We start from the raw sequence: 19300 nt of genomic DNA, 5'->3' as shown, positions 1-19300 counted from the left end.
ACTTTTGATCACTTTTTTTTTTACTCTTGTACTACATTTCGGACTTCAGGACACCAAGATTAGGATGTCGATCAAAATCCTCTCTATCCTCTGTCTCGTGTATGTGGTGTGTGTCTGGGGAGCTCACTCAAATCATGCTCAGTATTAGGATGAACTTTGTCTAACCCTCAGTGCCAACAATGGTATTACACTCTCTGTTTTCTCTGCTGTCTTCGGGTTTTTTAATCCCCAGCCAATGATAACAGCAGCAAAATTAAAGCACCAAAGGATATCGTAAGCAGGAGCAAAGAGAAAGAGGAGAAAGAAGAGAGAGAGAGGAGAGGAGAGGGATTTTACCTCCATAAATCTTGCTGCTGCATGAGCCTGTGTTTGCAGGGAAGTTTTCACTAAGTGATATATGGACGGAGCTGTGAGCTTAAGCACACTCTGTCGCATTGAGGGCCTGTTGAATTCTCGATCCATCACTGAAACTGTACTGACAGCCATATGAGCTACACATTGTGCCTGATTTCAGTGTTATCCTGTATACAGTCACAAAATTCCCTTACAGGGTATATGATGGACTCTTATGGTTCTAGGTGTATTCCAGCCTGTAGTATTAATAATTCACCTAACTTTACCAAGCATTCTGAAACCACATCTTACAAAGTTGCAGTTGAGTAACTTTATACCGAACATGCTGTAAATAACACGTCGTTGCAAGTTTTCTAAGTATATATCAATTTCTCTTTTTCCTACGCACACACACATAGATGTATATACACAAGCACATCCACACAAATGTCTGGAATCTGACGTTATACGATTTTGAGAAGGGAAGGAAAATCGACTCAACATGATTGACAGCCTCGTCAGTGGACTGAAGCCAACATAGACCTTTTCACTTCTAATTCAAAAGTGTCATCACCGTTTCTCTCCGTGAGGAGCCGGCTTTGAATAAAGCTCTTTGCTCTGCACGCAGACAGCCTGCGGACTCTCCTGGGTCTGAAATGTCAAACTCATTAAACATTTCATCTCCATTTCCTAACTGATTTCATGTGCTCAATGTAAATATTTTAGAGTGGAGTAGGGGGAAGAGAGAGAGAGAGAGAGAGATATGAAAATATATTTTCCCCTGATATAGTCGTATTAATCTGGATGTTAAGTGCACTTTATTTTTTCGCATTTTGAGACCGCATTTATAAGCAGAAGAGTAACAGTCTCTTAATTTAAATTGTTAAACCATGAAGTTAATTCATTTACATCTTGATTGGGTAATTGATTTCAGTTTGATCCCATTTGTGAGCTCAGTGACAAAATTCACTGATGCGTAAATCATTTCTCACTTTCCTGATGTCATTTGTTCATCATCATCATCATTTTTTTTTTTTAATTTTAATTTTCTTTTTACACAGGTCTTCTGTTCTGGCAGTAAATCCAAGTTTGATAAAGCTGAACGGAGAGCAAACCGGCGCCTCAGGAAAACTCTCTGCAGACTCAACACAGCTGTGGAGCTTCCAGGCCCTCTGCCAGGCACACCAAGATCAGATTGACTCAGTACTACAGAGACACTGCATGGAGATCAGGTAGGAAACTATCACTAGCATTAGCAGGTAATTAAGCTTATTTGGTGTATTTTTTGGTTGAAAATTGTCATCATTTCAGTTAGATGACAGAATTAACTCTGCTGTGGGAGAATAGAGTTGGCATGACTAGAGTGATATTTTAGACCAGTGGTTCTCTGTGGTCCTGGAGCTTTCATGTCCAAGTTTTCTTCTAAAGCAACACACCTAATTCAACTAATTTGCTCATTATTAATCCCTTACTGATCATGGCCAAGTATATTGTGGCCAGGGAAAACGTCACACTGTGAAGGGCAGAATTCCTAAGACTGGAGTTAGAAACTCTTATGTTCAAATATAAGGAAATTTACGTGAAATTTGTACACAGAGTTTTAAATTGCATTCTTCATTTACGTTAAGCGAGAGATTGATTTGATAGCTTACTGTGATTGGCCCATGGTGGCCAATTAGCAAAACACATAACTGGTAATCAACCTTCAGAATAAATAGAAGGCAACTTCATTATACAAACTAAAATCTGGTGGTATAGTCCAGTCGTCTATCCTTCTTCTGTATCGTTTATCCTACACAGTGTCGTGGAGAGCATGAAGCCTATCCCTGGGAACTCTGGGCACTCCCATCTCACACACCCATTACACATTACAGACAATTTAGAGATGCCAGCCAGCCTACTGCACATGTGTTTGGAATGGGGGAGTACTAGAAGGAAACTGGAAACTGGAGTGCTAGAAGGAAACTCCTAAAGCACAGGGAGAACATGCAGAGGTGGGTATTGAACCCCTAACCTTGGAGATGTGATGTGCATGTGGGTATTAACCACTAAGCTTCTATGGCCCCCCAATTCTTGGGTATGTAGTAGCTTAGTAGTCAAGGTGTTGGAGTACTGATCAGAAGGTTGTGGGTTTAAATCCCAGGTCTACCAAGTTGCTAGTGCTTGGCCCTTAATGCTCAGTTGTATCAAATGAGTTCAATATGACTAAGGAAATCTGCCAGAAATGCACAAATGCTTGTGTCCAGTGACTTAATCAAAAAATTAATCAGTGCAATTTATAGAACATATCTGCTTGGATTCCTGTGTAAATTGCTTGTCATTTTTTTATTACTAGGCGAATGAATATTAAAGCATATTAAGGATCTATAGTAGCATGTTTTCCTTGCATCTCTAGGGTTTGGGGTTTAATTCCCACCTTCTTCCTGTGGGAGTTTGCATGTTCCTCTTGTGCTCTGGGTACTCGAGTCCCCCCCAGTCCAAAGACGTGCATTATAAGCTGATTGGCATCTCTAAATTGTCCATAGTGTGCGATTGTGCACTGTGATGGGTTGGCACACTGTACAGAGTGTCCCCTGCCTTGTCCCTTGGAATAAATTATGGGTTGTTGTTTTTTTAATATTACTGACTAGCGTGGTGTCTGGGAAGTCAATTTTTATGTTGGAGAGGCAACAATAAATATTATTAAATCATATAGACATGATTGTCAGAATAAAAAAAGCTCCTGTTTTATAGACACTCAGAAACAATAGAGCAATAACTGAAAATAGTAAGTTGTATGAATAATAAATAGACACAAATTATAAATGAATCTACGCATCATAGCATTGCAAGGTAGTGAATAATGCCTAAATGATTTTCAGTAGTATGCTTTGAGGATTGCAGTAGAATTAAAAATTAAAATTAAAGTTAAAGTTTTCTGTTCATCATTGTGAAGGCAGCATACACAGAGAAAGATAAGTGCAGTTTATTATTTAGAGGCAAATTGTTGTTAAGGGAATGATTAGGCCCAGCGGGTTTGTTTTTGTGCCAAAGCTAATGAAGCATGCAATGCAGTAAATTATAATGTAGTGTACACACACATCTCACTGGCACAATGCACACTTTTCACTTTTAGACGCAAAACCCTCCCAGGCTGGCTGCTTAGACCACCTACAGACAGAGCAGTTGTCACTGGTCAGTGCAGTGCACTGTGAGACTCCTCTGACTGGTCCTGTGTGATGATGAGACTCTATGTCTTTTCTGATTATATCCCAAAAATGTCTGTTCCTGGATCAAACATATGCCTCTAAATAGCTGTGAAGACTTTGGAAGCTACTCAAATCCTTTCGCCTTGTGTTGGACATATTGCACAAAGCCCCTTTTTGGCCCCTACATGGACCACCAGAGCCAATTAACATCTGACCTGACCTGGTGTCAATCCCCAACTCACCCCGGGGAAGGTGAAGAGTCCACCGTCTGGCTGGGTGAGGTTGTATCACTGGGTTGCCGAGCGGGCACATAGTGACCAGAGGAGTTGCTGTCTAACAGAACACATGAAACACTGGGTCACCATTGTGTTCTTTTGTACCTTTGAATAGCACCCAGACAGCTTAAATTCTCCAGCAGTAGCCTCATGAATGGTGTGTTCTTCCACATTTTTGCCTTTAGGTATCAGTATGTAGATTGTCTCTATAAAAACTCTGAATATTTATTTGATTTGGTATATTTTCTAGGACATACTGGTTAAATCCAGTTGTCAAATTAAGCTGACATTACTTTTTTTTTATTCGGTTTGTTAAATGTAATGAAGAGCTCACTACGTTTCTATCAGCACTTATGTTTCTGCTAATTTTATTATTCTGGGACTTTTACCACAGTAGAATGAAAGTGTGAATGCATGTGTGTGTGTGTGTGTGTGTTCAGATGCCCCTGTGCCCTCTGTGAGGATTGAAATAGCAGGGGTTCTGTATGGCCTGAGAGGATACAGAGAGCTCAGAGGGCAGGATTAGAAGGGGGAGACGCAGCCGTTGCTAATAGAATAATTAGCGTGAGATTGAGATGCCTTTGTACACATTTAATCCACATCATGAAAAGTCTCATTATATGTCAGTGAGACTTGCAGCAACAGCTGCTGAAAAGTAAAAGTATGCAGTCAAATAGATTCTCTGCCTTTCATTTTTCTAAACATGGAATTAAAACTCTAATGCTAGAGCGTTAGCCTTTAATAGTCTCAAAGACTTAAGACGGATCATATGTGTTTGTAAAACTTAAAGTATTACTGTATTCTGCATTGTAAGCCTGAAAGATTCTTCAGCAGGTCCTTGTTTTCCTCACAGTTCTAAATAAATGAACAACAACAGAAACAAATGTAAATTTTGGAGTAAATTCAGAATAAAAATTCTGAAAAAATCAGTTTAATTTAAATATTTTTAACCAAAGTTTGTTTGTTTATTTATTTATTTATTTATTTAGCAATTATGTGGATGCATTGCCTGTATCTGTTTTGTGCTGTAAATATATATAAGATTTAAATCTGAAGTGGGTGTGGCCAAAATATTAAAAAAAATTTATTCATTATTTAAATATGAACTGTATACAATGAAAAACCAAAATCAATCAAACAAACAAAAAGACATATGACTTTTGGTTGCATCTTAGCCACACACCTCTATACAGTGATAAACACCTGTAAACTCAGCCAGATGCCCTCTGAACCTTTCTCACAAAAAAATGACACAAACAACCTGCTGTTCACATCTGTATTTGTATCTGTTTGTATCTGTCACTCTAGTAGCTCTTCTGGTTGTTTGTGTCAAGTGATGTTGTTTGTTGAAAGTCTATTCTTACGGTAAAAGTTTCAACTAGCGTGTGTTTATGTGTTGTACAGCTCAGCTCCATCTGCACTGCAGGCTCAGCTCCTGGTCAGTAACCAAGCTGCTGAGCTGTTTCAGTTGGCAGAAGAGCAACGCTACGCTCATGAGTATGGGGACAGCGGTGTCCGTGAGACAGCCATGCAAGAACCTTTGGCCTCTAGCCATTTACAGGAATTATTCAACTGGGATTTGACACAGGAGAAAAGTGATCAGGAGAAAATCCAAAATCCAGCAGAGCACAAGACTCCGAGCTGGCAAGCACCACATCTGCCTAATTTTACCCACAAATACCAGCCTCCATCTGGTGACCATAATACTGGTTATGCAGGTAGCTGTGTAAATCCTACTGAGAAATTCAGGGACACCCAAGCAAGTGAAGACAGATACAGCAGATATGGTGTCCAGGCATCCAGGATGGACCTCAGAACGTATGAGTGATAAGGATTTTCTCAGCATTCTTACTTTTAGTCCAAACATTTATATAATGTAATATGCATCCTGTGCTTTTTATTTGTAGATATGTGTGGTTTAGACTTGGAACACTCTAGCTTATTCTCAGTCCACCAAATCTGTAGCCTATAAACATTTACCACAGAAAAGTATTTCCCTGTACTGAGAAAAAAAAACCAATTTGTAAGTCTTGGGGCAGATGATGAATTCTATCATATATAACATATATCTTTGAGCAAAGCATTTCAAGTCAAAGGTGCAGTATTTGTAAATTAAGCTCTAAATCTTTATCATTTATTTTTTTTTTAAAAACTTTTAAAAAGATTGCACTACATTGTCAGAGGATAGGGTTTACATTTATTTATTTATTTATTGGAGACACTTCACTGTCGGTTGTATCTCATCCTAAGATATTGTTAACTTAAAAATAAAAAATTCAGCAACTGCCTGTAAGTCTGTTTTGAGTAAACACTATTTAATTCTTTTCTCAGTACAGGGAACTGTTTTAAAAGTATTTTTGGTGGTAATCACATGCTCACTTCTTATGTAGTGTAGTTTATTCCTTTAGCAGGAATATTTCTTTATCCATCAATCATCTCTAAATCGATCTCACATGACTTAAAATCTTCAGCCTGTCCTTACCCCTCATCTGACTGTTGATAAATTCGTTTGATTCGTGACTTAAGAGCTATACATTTAGTCACCCATAATCTATCAGCTTTATCTCATCTGTAATGACTTTCTTTGCTATTATTCAGAGTGGCAGTTATGGTGATCCAGCGGCACTGGCGTGAACACAGACAGAGGAGACGAACGAGCCATTTAGGGCCACCTGCAATAGTTCCTGCAAGATTAAGTCCTCAAAGAGAAGTGAAATCCTGCACAACCAGGCCTGAACGTCTTAATAAAGACTACGCTGCCACGGTCATTCAGGTATGGCTTACTTAGCGAGAAGAGAAGTTCCCAAGTGTTTCTGATCAAGCACAGTGATACGCTTCTGAAAGGTGTTTTCAATTCCTCATTTTATGAACATAATAAAGAAAGCTGGAATAAAATTAAATCATCTTCATTACACTATTACTGCCACGGGCTTGTTTTGAATAGCGCAACAGTACTTTTCGAAGCAGGCTGTTCTGTGCTCATATAACTTCTGTGACAGATTTTCCCCATGCTACTCATGGTTGATGAGTCCCCAAGGGTTTGACAGAGTAAAAAAAAAAAAAAGATGAATCAGATTCCAGTGTTTTGGTGAAGTGTGAGCGCTTGGATCCCGATCTACACTTTTCTGAAGTCTTCCATCCCCCAGCCTGTGGGGAATATAGAGATTTAAGGGTGTCCCAGTGTTCCATTTGTCTTATACTGCTTAAGTCACCAAAAGTTCAAACAGCAGACCGCGGGGCAATTAAACAGAGGTTAACATGTTTTATCTTCCTAATGGGATAACACACAATATTTACGTTTGCGTGTGATTCATGGTCTTGTGCGTTTGCCCCTGCAGGCTGTATGGAGGGGCTACATGCTACGGAAGAGGCTGACTCGTGCTCTCATGCTCGCCCAGATATCGGAGGGAGATGAGGCCTTTGAGGAGGTGGACATGGATGAATTCATTTTTGATGAGGTAAAAGCAGAGTCATGGTGTTGTTGTCATAGCTGGGAAATCAGTACACAGATGGACGGCTTGTGCTGTGACGCTGACGGCACCCCTCACTCGTGAAGGTGGGGAGCTGTCATTAGCAATTAGCTGAAAAAAGAAAAGTCATAATAATCAACAAGCAAGGAAGACAGGAGGTTGATGCTTAGCTGTAAGATCACTCTCTGGCTCTTAAATGCACAAAGCCTCATCGTTTTTGGTGTGCATAGCTTTAATCCGTGTCATGCAGCCATAACTGAGCAACAGAGCAGATGTGTATGATGTTTCCTCAACCCCACTGAACATCTTTGGGTTGAAATGGAACACTGACTGCACCCCAGGCCTCTGCGCCAGTGCCTCGCTAATGCTCTTGTGGCTGAATGAGCTCAAATCCACGCAGCCACACTCCAAAATCTAGTGGAAAGCCTTCTCAGACTGGAGGTTATTATAACAGCAAAGTGGGACTAAATCTGGAATGAGATGTTTAACATGAACATATCTGTGTGTGGTCAGGCGTCCATAATCTTTAAACCACATATTTATAGCACAGCTCTGTTGAATTCTCACTTCTGATTGGACAAAATGTGGTAAAAAAAATGCCATCATTTCTAGCGTGTCCCACAAGTCCAGCATTATTAGGGAAAGCTGTAATAAACCTCAAAATAAAAGTTTTTATTTGCTTCTATACTTCTATAAGCAGAGTAATTCAGATTTGTTCTTCCTGACTTAAGTGGAGTATGGTTTGTAAAAATATGGAAAGATCCATTAACCCTAAGATGCTGGACAAACATGTATGCCAGATACTTGGCATAAATTAATTAAAAATGACGTTTTCTTAGAGTAGGCATTTATTTAACATTTCTGGATGGACTGTCTTGTGTTAAGGGTAAACCTTTGAGATAAATAAAAAAGTAAACTTTAATTAAAGTGTATCTTTAGTTTCTATGTGATATGACAACTTTTCTGACTTTGAGAGGAAAAAATTGTAGGAGTAAAAACATACTTAGGTCAGTGTTAGAGACTTTTTTTTTTGGGTGCATTACCATATTTTTTAAAAGTCCTACAGCAAAGAGATGAGTAGAGAGAAACTGTGTATAGCTGCTATAACATTAAGTGATAACAAGAACTAACTTGCTTCAAGGACGTCCCACAAACATAAACTTGAACATAAACATAAATCATGATGTATCCGTTAATAAATAAGTTGTAGTGTAGTGCAGTTGTATAAGAGATATAAACTATTCATCTTTTGCTTGAAACAAGACGGTAATAGTTGTTGATTTTTTTCCTCTAACACCAAAGTGTTTTATTCCGTATGGATGAACTGAACTAAAACTTCTGAAGATTTCAAAGAAGCATACTTTTTTCATTTAGTAAATGCAGTTTATGAATTAGTTATTTGTCATCCATGTCATACAGGGCTTTAATGTTTGACTCAGATAACACAGCCGTGAATGTTGTGCTTTTAGGCTAATATGATTTGCTGCTTGCTTTGAAGCAATAAACAAAGTAACCGGATGCACTTTGTAATGAGGACAATTCTCAAGAAGATGCAGCCCCAATCTCTGAGAAATAAGCTGTTATAATCAGTCCTTACAAACTTGTACATGTGTTGTGAATAGGAAGCCATGGAGAAGGACTGGATTCCTCTGCATCCTGACATGTCGCCGTCCTCAGTGCTGCCGAATTCAGAACAGCTCCAGCTGCCAAAGGTAACAGGCTGAGAATCCCTCCCACTGTCTGTGAGCCGGGCCAATCCGAGAACCCCTGGGTGATTAATCATCAAATTTATTACCTCCAAAAACACCATTACGTTCTACGCCGCTTTAAACTTCCTTTGAATCAGCAGATGTCATTTTTCAAGCAAGCCATCTGCATCACAGTAGCTGAGCTATGAAGCAGTGCAGCTGCTACCAAGGAGCATCTTAATGCCTAATGTAATAATGTTAAAGCTCAGGAAAAGATGAAGCTCAAAAAAATACGGTGTATTAACTAAGTTAAAGGAATTTAACGGGCTGTGTAGGCAGCAGATGTTAACATCAGGATGATTTCAGCTTTCTTCACTTCATGATTTGTGAATATCCTAACAAAAAACAAAGACACATTCCACATGCAGCTGTAAGAGCTCTGGAGTAGAAAATGTAATACTTAATGTAATAAACTTAATTCTGAGGAAAAGATGGTGTATGATGATAGGATTTGATAGATTTATTTTTTACCTAATAATTTAAGGAAAGGAAAGCACAGGAAATGGATGGCACATTTCTGGAATTGTAAAGCTGCATTCATTTTCTTGGCTGTAAAGCAGGATATTATAGTGTCAGATAATAAAGATCATATTGACGATATGTTTTGTTGGATTTTTTTAAAGCCTCTGCGTCATCTGCCCGAGCTTCATAAGGGTGCATGTGTGCAGCCATGGAAGCCTAGACAGGCCTGGATAAGCAGTGATGAAGCACCAGTGAAAGAGCAGAGTCAGTCACCTGATCCAAGCACCAGGTAAACACCTGTGTAACAAACATCACCCCGTCTAAACAGAAATTAAACATCATGTCATTTGTGTTGTTTGTGCTAGTCGGAGATGTTATAATGGCTAAATTTCAATGGTTGAGAACAACGTTACAGCACATTAAACCCCACTCAGTTGAAAACCAAACCAAACATCTAACTAAAGTCATATGATTCATTTGTGCTGATTTCTGCATTGCGGCAGTATGATATCTTAGCAAGTGATATCTTGATCTTGAATGTAGTTATATTTTTTTATTATACATTTACAATAAATCAAATATAAGATTATTAAACCTGTTTATAGACATAATTTGACTATGCCAAGCTTTCATTTCCCCCCTGTATTGGCAGCTAAATAAAAAGCATAAAATGTAAAGTGTAAAATAGTAATGATTAGCATATACCTAGGTTCAATAATATTAGATTAGGTTTAGATCACAACAGCAATTAGCATATTAAAAAAAATTCTCCCATCCCCAGAGAGGGAAAGAAATAATCAGAATAAGTAAATAAACTGAAAATAAAATACATAGTTTAGCAATTCAATTATATTTAAATTTATTTGTATTAATCCCTAATCCCATGTGAGCAAGCCTAGAGTGACTGTGGCAAGGAAAAACTCCCTTAGATGGTAAGAGGAAGAAATCTTGAGAGGAACCTCATCCTCATTTGGGTGACATGAAGAGTGTGATTATAAATTATTATAAACAGCAGAGAGTGTGATTATGAATAATGTCCTTTCTACACTCATACACAGTCAGTTGAAGTTGTTTAACCAGGAGCTACTGAGCAACTCATAAATTAGCTCACAATCTGTTCATTATAGATTCAACACCAACTCCTCCATGCCGAAGCCTTCAAATGCTCAATGATGGAGATACAGCATATGGCTACTATCACTGGCTATGCTCAATCTTATTTATAAGCCCCCTAAATGTAACCAGTGAAGGAAGCACAGTAAGGTTTATATGTTCCTTTAAGTTGTTCCACGTTATTGAGGAATTAAAGTTAAAACTTTTTTCCCAGCTCAGGGTCTAACTGGCATGGTTTTCCTCCACTTGTCCCATTACATGCAGTTCACTGTAAGTCAGTACAGTTACTTCCACTGATCACCTTTAACTTATGAAGAAACATTTCTATTCTGATGGGAGTGGCCTCTTCCAGGATGAACCCACCCCCTTCAACAGTGCATAAGTACTCGCAGAATGGTCTGATGAAGACGAAAATAATGTACATCATAAGCTACAATATAGAGATATATGAGGATGATTTTAGACTGATGTGGTAGAAAGTGCTCTCCATTACGATCATTAAAACAGCAATTAAAATAAGATCTTTTGGAAGAATGGTGTTCATTCCACCAGTACAGCTCCAGAGACTTGTTGAATCTGTCCGCAATATCAAAACTAACACCTTGTGTATTGACTAAATACCTCGTGTATGGAAAGTTTATTGATAAATTGTGTGTTTTATGTGTTTTTCAGTATGCACTCTCCAGCATCAACACAAGGAAAATGTTATTTCTCAGAAAGATCTGAGAAAATTCTGGAAGAATGGTAATCTTGTTGTTAAGCCTGAGTTAATTCATTTTTTTCTTTTGAGCTCATAGTGAAGACCCTAAGGTGTGTTTCTCTCATTTCAGGGGTATTAGCAGTGGTTCCACTGCCCGTCTTATGCTAAAAAGGGCTCAGAGGATGAAGCCTCGAAAGCAGAAAAATCAGAAAAAATACTTGGGTAAGCATAATGCTAGAATTTATATCGGTTCTGTTTAACTTTTGTTTCTTTGTTCATGCTACTAAGATAATAGTTGTCCTGTTTATCAAGTCATCTTTATTGTAGGGTAAATTTACCGCATTTGGCAGATGCCCTTATCTAGAACAATGTATATTTAGCTCATTTATATAGCTGAGGGTTAAGGGCCTTTGTCATGGGCCCTTCTTGGTGGTTTTGGGATTCAAACCCACAGCCTCCTGATCAGTAGGTCAACATCTTAAACACTGAGCTACATCTCGCTACCAGATGTAAATGCATGACCAATAAGTATTTAAGTTTTTCTGTCTATATCTTTCCAGCTGTACTCATCCCATTATTTTCATACATGTATGAAAACATTTGCTGTGGAAAAGTTTCACTCTGTTTGAGAAGGATTACTAAAAGTATCCACACATATTCAGCATGGCAACATGTGGACTATAAATGAGCAGTTTAGTGAAAAAATACACTTCTCAAAACAATGTCTGTCTCTAATAAATGATTATTGTTTTCTCGTCTATGTCTCTGGTTGGTGTTATGCTAGCACGCAGGCTTTCCTTTTAGAGCAATGGAACGCACAGTAACAGCGAGCAGCTCTCCTTCTTTCTGTCATGTTTAATTTGCCTGAATTTCCGAGCACTTGCCGGAATCGACTGTTCTGCACTGTGTTGTGTGCCTAAGCTTGGTTATTATTAAGAGGAGCTATAGAAGAGTTGCTTGTTCTGAAGTTACTTCACGGTGCTATGAGCATGAGAAGAACCCCAGAGACAGTAGTCCTGATCCGTGCCAAGTTCCCAAAGGCCTGGCCTGGAGCTGGATTTGATCAGGGTCAGAAGAGCGTGACTCTTAATGCCACAAATCCAATCATGGGCCCATGAAATGAGGGCCTGTGTGGAACTCAGAAAGTCTCTGCTCCTGTTGAAGCTGTGCACTCTGCTAATTCAAAGTGATAGTGTGGTTTGGGTCCCGTGTCTGAGCATGAGCTCATTTTAACTCTGTTTCAGTCTGTGTTCTGGTGTCACAGACCTAGGAGTAGGTTTGGCTCTGTTCAGGAACCACAACATGCAGCCTGTGGCGATGGCGATCTGAGCTCCAGACCTGAATTCAGAGAGGAAATTAAAGGTAGGATCAAGACGTCACAGCTCAACTGACATCACCACTGCAAAAAAATGAAAAATAAAATGAATAATCTACAAGCTCTTATGTTAGCATTCTTTGGCAAACATGGTCTTAGTTAGAGCTCTTTGGTTCACTGGAAAACCTGGGCAGAGCTTACCTTGATCAAATTGAAGGCACATGACATGGCTGTTAATAGCCAGCCATTAAGTTGTTTGGGATGATAGAGAATAAACAAGATGATTGTATTTCAAGAGGACTTGGTTGCAGAGCCGAAGTGTGAAATCGAGTTAAGTGCAGAGGAGGTAGAGCACTGAGGGGTTCCAGACTCCTCTGAGTGAGCGAGAGAGAGAGATCTGTCTGTAGTTCAGTGTCACTATAGTAGAGAGAGAGAGAAAGAGTAACTGTCAGCAGGAGGGGGCTGTTAGATAGAGGGTAGTGGGGGGTGCTTATCATTTAAATGGGTTAGATACTGAGATGCTGAGATTTTCAGTGGCAAAGAGTGCAAGGAAAGTATTTCCTCTCATCATGCAAAAGATTTCTCTCTTCTTCTTCTTCTTCTTCTTCTTCTTCTTCTTCTTCTTCTTCTTCTTTTTGTTGTTGCGATTCCTCCAGCAGTCCCCTGGCGTATGTAAGCTGATCCCCATTTTCAAGTGGGTTACTTCATGTCCAGCACATCCACAAAAGAGAGCCTGGATAAAATAAACACGGCCGAGTCGGATATCTCGGAAAGAATCTGTCACGGCTTTGGGGGCTAATCACCTCCAGAAGGGGGCTCTGAGCAGGGGGCTGAAATGCAAGCCGGGGGAGAGCAGGGGAGCGGTGCGCGGCCCGAGGCGTGAGGGCATCCCTGGGGGCGCCGCATCGGTGCCTTGCACAGGTCAGAGTCGACCATGCACCCCAAAACACATCATCTAGTGAAGGAGCGCTTAAGCTGTCACCCACCCCAAAGACCATTCCTCCTTCAGAGGAAAGTGAATATGAAACAGGATGGAACAGATCCGAGTTTATGCCTTATAGTTGTATTCATTATTATTAAAATATAGCATATATCTGCAAAGTAGACACTGATTACTGGAAAAAGTGCAATAATATAATAATATAGAAGCTGAATGTATTTTCAGCAATTTTTTGAAACAAGTTCATGTGCACGATGCATTTGCTTCTGTACATGTTAGAAATATATTTTGTACATGTTTAAGGGGTATATGTGAACATGTATAGCGCTGTAGCCGGCACTATCCAGCGCCTCATCTCTCTGTCACTGCTGCTTTTACCCGTCTCTGTGTTTGGATTTAAACAGCCAGTGAAACGCATGTTGTTTTGTGAGCGTGTGCTCAGGGAATACACATAAATCCTGTGCCCAATATTCTGACCTCCTGACTCGTTATCTGCTCAATTTCACACTTCTTGTGTGGAAAACGAGGTTCCTGAAATGATTTACTCCAGAGAGCTTACTGAATGATAGACCTGAGGTCTGCTGAGATAAGTTATAGCCAGCGAGTAGTGTAATTCATCAGGCTTGCACTATGTGGAAGATGAATAGATTCATTTGACTATGAAAGGTAATGTGTTCTGAATATTGCAGTAGATGTTTTAGGGGTTTTTGTTTGTTTTTTGTTTGCTTACATTTTTTTTGAAAGCCTTCCTAGGCTGCAGACATCTTGGCTTTGTATCTCGTGTTTCCTTTCCGTAGGTAACATGATTAGTGAGATGGTCATGCTGTTGTAGATAAGTATGATAGATATTCAGTGAGATCATGTTCAGTGCTGAGCAACTCATATAAACAGCAAATTCTCAAATAGTCATGCAATGATGTTTTAGTTTTGTGTTTTATATTTTTATTTGTGTATGTATTTTTAAATCTATGGAAATATTAAAAAAAAACGTATGCATGAATAAAATTTATAGGCAATTCATGATAAAAGATCATCAGATCGGGTCATGGGGTCATTTTTTGTTGTCATTTATACAAGTTTATTCTTTGACACTTCTGCAGATAAGACAATTTTATCGTATTCCCTGGTAGTGCGTGTGTTTGTAGTCATTGACCTGAACACATGGAGTTTTTTGTTAGTTTAGTTTTATGTAGCATTAAGTTCTTGAATGTTATGGATCTGCATTGTAACCAATGTTTTGTGCACACTTTGAACAGCATGCCATATTGTGTGTGTGTGTGTGTATGTGTGTGTGTGTGTGTGTGTGTGTGTGTGTTGACCGCTGGTTGACCGCCTGTGGTCTGCTCTCTGGAGGTGAAGGCTTGACCTAGGGCAAATGAAAGTAGGAGACAGAACCTCACGATAAAAGACCTGACCTCCTCCTTTGAGTCTGCCAAGAGAACTCCCAAACACTCAAAGCCCCATGGGTATAACATAGAGACACACACATACACACACACACACTTGCACTCATATATGCACACAGACATGCATTACATCCTTTTACGCACAAGAGGCCATTTCATGTTTGGTGTGTGTGTGTGTGTGTGTGTGTGTGTGTGGTTGCTTGCTGTCCCATGGCTTCATTGTGGTCAGATAGATATGCCATCTCCAAACCGAATTCCAGTTGAATGAGCTAGTCCCAAAAATGCCCCAAAACTTAGTCATCATACAAGCAAGCATGTCCTCAGTCTTATAATCCAAATCACTCCATCCAGTCAGTTTTAACAGTTGTAGGTGATCATGTCATTAAACTATATTTTATATATTACCATTTTAATATTTTCTTTTTCTTTTTCAAAACATTAAAGCTTAGTAATTATTTCCTTCACCGGGAAAACATACAACAAAAACACGGTAATTAGAACCATGATTGCTGGACTTTTATTTCCCTTGTATGTCTGTAAACTATGTTTGACCTTCAGTCTGTGTTCCGGGGCGGACAGGGTGGCCTCAGGTACGCTGCCCACTGCTCTTTGACGGCTTAGCTTGCAGGAGGCTGAAAGAGCTGATTCTCTGATACGGTGACAGGTCAGCTTCGTTGCTGCTATACTCAGCTCCATATTACCTAATGTGCTTAAGAGCCCCACTTAACAGGCGTAACTCCTGCGGCCTCTGAACGTCCTGAGGCTGTGGCGATCAGGGGCCATGCGGGAACCTGAGGGGGTCTCATTTCTGTTCAGCCCTACTGGGGTCTTACGCTCTAGCTAAACTATTTCTAGATACTAATTTTAAAGCCTCAAACACTCATTTTAGCCAGTACACATAGTAACTAAGTGTTGTAGATCTTCCTACACATTTTCAATAGACATTTCTTATTTTAAAAGTTGTTTCATGATATTGTAAGTTTACTTACTATGAATCTTAATCGGTTTTCAGATTTTGAATATATATATATATATATATATATATATATATATATATATATATATATATATATATATATATATATATATATTTATATATATATATATATATATTTATATATATATATATATATAGTAAGTAGCAGTAAGGTGGTAAAGGTGGATATAACATTATATTTTTGAACATTTCTCAAAATATTTTATTCTAAAAAAATTACAGCCAAAATTAATACAGATCCAAAAATCTGTGTTTTTAGATGACCTGCATTCATGAAATGTTGAATTTTATTTTCTGTTCCTATTTAGAAGATATTTATTACAGAATTCCTAGAAATGTTGCTAATTTTTTTTTTTTAATTTTTAATTTATTTTATTTTTGTTACAGAAAATTTGTACTTTTTTAAATCATTTTTTTCCATAAAAGGACATGATGTTTCATTGAATAATCATTGTAAAAATGTAGAATTTATACTTTATATTTCTATCATTTTTTTACAGCAAAAAATGTTTGAACTCTAACAATATCCACATTTTTTCCTGTTATGTTGTATTATGTAAATTTATGCACGTTTAAATTCACCTCATCTGCATGAATAAATGAATATTTTATTTTATTCTGTAACCATTCCTTTAACAAAGCGTAGCTGTTTGGAAATGTGCAGCAAGCAGTGCCGTGTACATGCAGCTTTAATTACACCATATTAACATTTCTATTTTTCTTGCTAAATTCATTTTGGTTTTTTCGTTGACATTCTCACTAGAATGCATTTTAGCATCAAGACATATTAGACTTTCTTGACTTTTTTATTATCTATTTATCTATAATCTATGAAGGAGCTATAAATTTATAACTCTATTAAAATATCTGAGTAGTCTAAATGTTTCCCCTTTGGACAATTTGTGACTTTTCAGCACCATTAAGTGCTACCTATTTCCTTCATTTGAACTCTACGTGAGAAGTTAATCACTTGACATTTTTAGTGGATTTCCAATTAACCCATGACGACTGTACCCCATAAACCCCGGCTGCTCTTTACATCTTGGCAAAACCATGAGAAGGATTTAAATAAGTGTCTCATTAGTTCCAGCACTTGGCTGTCAGAAGTTGTTATCGATTCACACTCCTCCCTGGCTACGCCGCTCTCCACTGAGAGTTCGTGTTTTTGCTTTGAGTTACAGCTTTCTGGTGGCGTGCTTCGACACTGACTGTAAATCATGCGCTTGCTTCCTCTCTGGATGTTCAGGGTAAATTAATATCACAGCACAGCAGGTTTAAAAAGAGACCACAAAACCTACTGAAAGCAAACCTCTTTATTTGCCTGAGTGAGCCACCGATGGAGCGTTATAGTAATTACCCCTTAAAGCTTTCCAAAACAAATGGCCTCGTAAGCTTGAGTGTAAACAGGCCATGCTACTTGTACTGATCTTTCAAGGCCTGATAAACTCTACATCGTTAACTGTCTGTCAAACTTCTAGAGTTTAAATAGAACTTAATTTTCCACCCTTACTTGTATTGGCTGTTTATCTATCATTCATGCTTCATGGAATATTGTATGATTTTTTTTCCCCCATGCCTTTCATAAAATTCTGTGGTAACTCCAGAGCCGATGGGGCCCGAGGTCCGTGCATGACAACAACAAATTATTCTTATTTGAAACTGACTTTGATGTTTGATGTCAAGTGTAGCTGGCAGAGGAGATGTGAGTGCTCAGGAGGCACTGAGAGCAGAGCCAGAGCAGACGTATACGCACACACAGACACGCCACAGAACCTACCAGTGGCTCCAAACCCAAGCCGTGCCAAGCCGGAGAAGCTCTGCCCCCTCCGTGAGGTGAGTGTGTCATGCATGATGAAAACTTTCTGATCTACAACTGATGGAATAATCCGTAATCAGATTACGGTTTACACAGGACAGCATGATTCTATATTTTGCTTTAGGGTAAATTTTAGTATAAGCAACATAATTGGTGAAAGTACTAGCCTGGTAACTTTACCTGTACATTTCTAGTGATCATTTCCTCCCGGAGATTGACCCTGAAATTCTGAACGGTGGAAGGGTTCAGCTTGTGGTAAGGACTTTGATTGAACATCAGAAAATCACAATGATTCAGTGATATGCCCAAACAGTACTGTATGTGCAGTGACTCATACAAAAAGGCATTGAGTAGATTTTGTTATTATGGTAATGTGTGTGTGTGTGTGTGTGTGTTGGATTTTTAGGCTTCTACAGGCTACAGAGAGGCTCCAGATTCAGCCGTGAGGATTGACAGTGCTGGTTACTCTTCACCTCAGAACCACCAGGCTCACACTCGAACACACTCGGCTGGATATACAAGTGGGTCTCAAATTGTAGATATTATTAACGCTCCAAAATTAGTTAATTCAAATAAGCTAAAAAGGGATCATATGTATGTATTGGGGTAATACTAAAACGTCTCTCTCTCTCTCTCTCTCTCTCTCTCTCTCTCTCTCTTTTAAAACAGAAACTATATACATATAAAATAACAGCAAAAAACATTGTTTTTGTTTCTCTCATCTATCTCCAGCAAAGTTATTTGTGTCGTTGGCTCATAGAGCATATGTCTATTTAAGCTATAAATTATGATTTAGTAGTCAACGGAAAAATATGTCAGCTGTAGGTTTCACTGAGTAAAATTTAATAATAAAGCTCACAAATCAACCCCTGAGGAATCAGGTGAATAGATTTAAAGCATCAATTAACTTTAGAAAATACTTTGTTGTATATTAGAATTGTGTGTGTGTGTGTGTAAGTGAGTGAAGGGCTAAGCTGGAGCGGGAGATGTCAGGGTCAATCAGGTGATGGTCAGTGTCAGTCTCTGAGCAGGAAACAGCTCTCAGTTCTCCCTGAATAAGTGGCATCTCTGTCATATAGGCTTTAAATTAGTCTGCTAATTGACAAAGATTCTACTCAGGGACACAAGCAGCGCTCAGCACATTTAACACAGTGATGCACAGAGTTGAAGGCACTGCACTGTTGCGTCTAACTAAGCTAAATTAGATTTTGGAAATGAAATCCACGAGGGTGTGCACTATTACACATGACACTTGTTTTTTGTCACATAGGTACACAAGAATGTTGATGAGAAAATCAGTTTGAAATATAGTCCTTTATTTAGAACAGGCAACACTGACTGTAAACAAAGAAATATTATGCACTCTGATCCAAAACACCATATAATATAATGGAAACTATTAAACTAAATAGAGCTCTTAAAAGGTCACAATATGATTTTTCTTTTTTTTCTTCTTTGTTTTCTGTTTCCCTCGCAATAATTTTGTATTTTTTTTGGTAATTTCCACTGTATTGTGAACCTCTGTAAAATCCACTGT

At 38.6% G+C, this 19300-nt stretch overlaps 1 protein-coding gene across 4 annotated transcripts in view; it reads left to right on the top strand.

Moving 5' to 3' along the window:
- Nucleotides 1-19300, top strand: part of lrriq1 (leucine-rich repeats and IQ motif containing 1) — a 38915-nt gene that overhangs the window by 15976 nt on the left and 3639 nt on the right. For 3 of the 4 annotated variants that reach the window (XM_058386902.1, XM_058386903.1, XM_058386904.1), the window contains 11 exons: nucleotides 1395-1565; nucleotides 5201-5614; nucleotides 6395-6569; nucleotides 7135-7254; nucleotides 8889-8978; nucleotides 9638-9765; nucleotides 11262-11333; nucleotides 11420-11511; nucleotides 17636-17780; nucleotides 17958-18018; nucleotides 18170-18284. In XM_058386902.1, the coding sequence (XP_058242885.1) occupies nucleotides 1395-1565; nucleotides 5201-5614; nucleotides 6395-6569; nucleotides 7135-7254; nucleotides 8889-8978; nucleotides 9638-9765; nucleotides 11262-11333; nucleotides 11420-11511; nucleotides 17636-17780; nucleotides 17958-18018; nucleotides 18170-18284 (1583 nt within the window). Of the gene's footprint in view, nucleotides 1-1394; nucleotides 1566-5200; nucleotides 5615-6394; nucleotides 6570-7134; nucleotides 7255-8888; nucleotides 8979-9637; nucleotides 9766-11261; nucleotides 11334-11419; nucleotides 11512-17630; nucleotides 17781-17957; nucleotides 18019-18169; nucleotides 18285-19300 lie in introns of those variants that run through there. The other variant, XM_058386905.1, reaches the window with a different exon arrangement.

Source organism: Hemibagrus wyckioides, linkage group LG04 (genome assembly GCF_019097595.1).
Source record: "Hemibagrus wyckioides isolate EC202008001 linkage group LG04, SWU_Hwy_1.0, whole genome shotgun sequence".
Taxonomy (NCBI): Eukaryota; Metazoa; Chordata; class Actinopteri; order Siluriformes; family Bagridae; genus Hemibagrus; species Hemibagrus wyckioides.
Note: the sequence above shows the minus strand (reverse complement) of the source record. Positions and strands in the feature narration are given on the sequence as shown.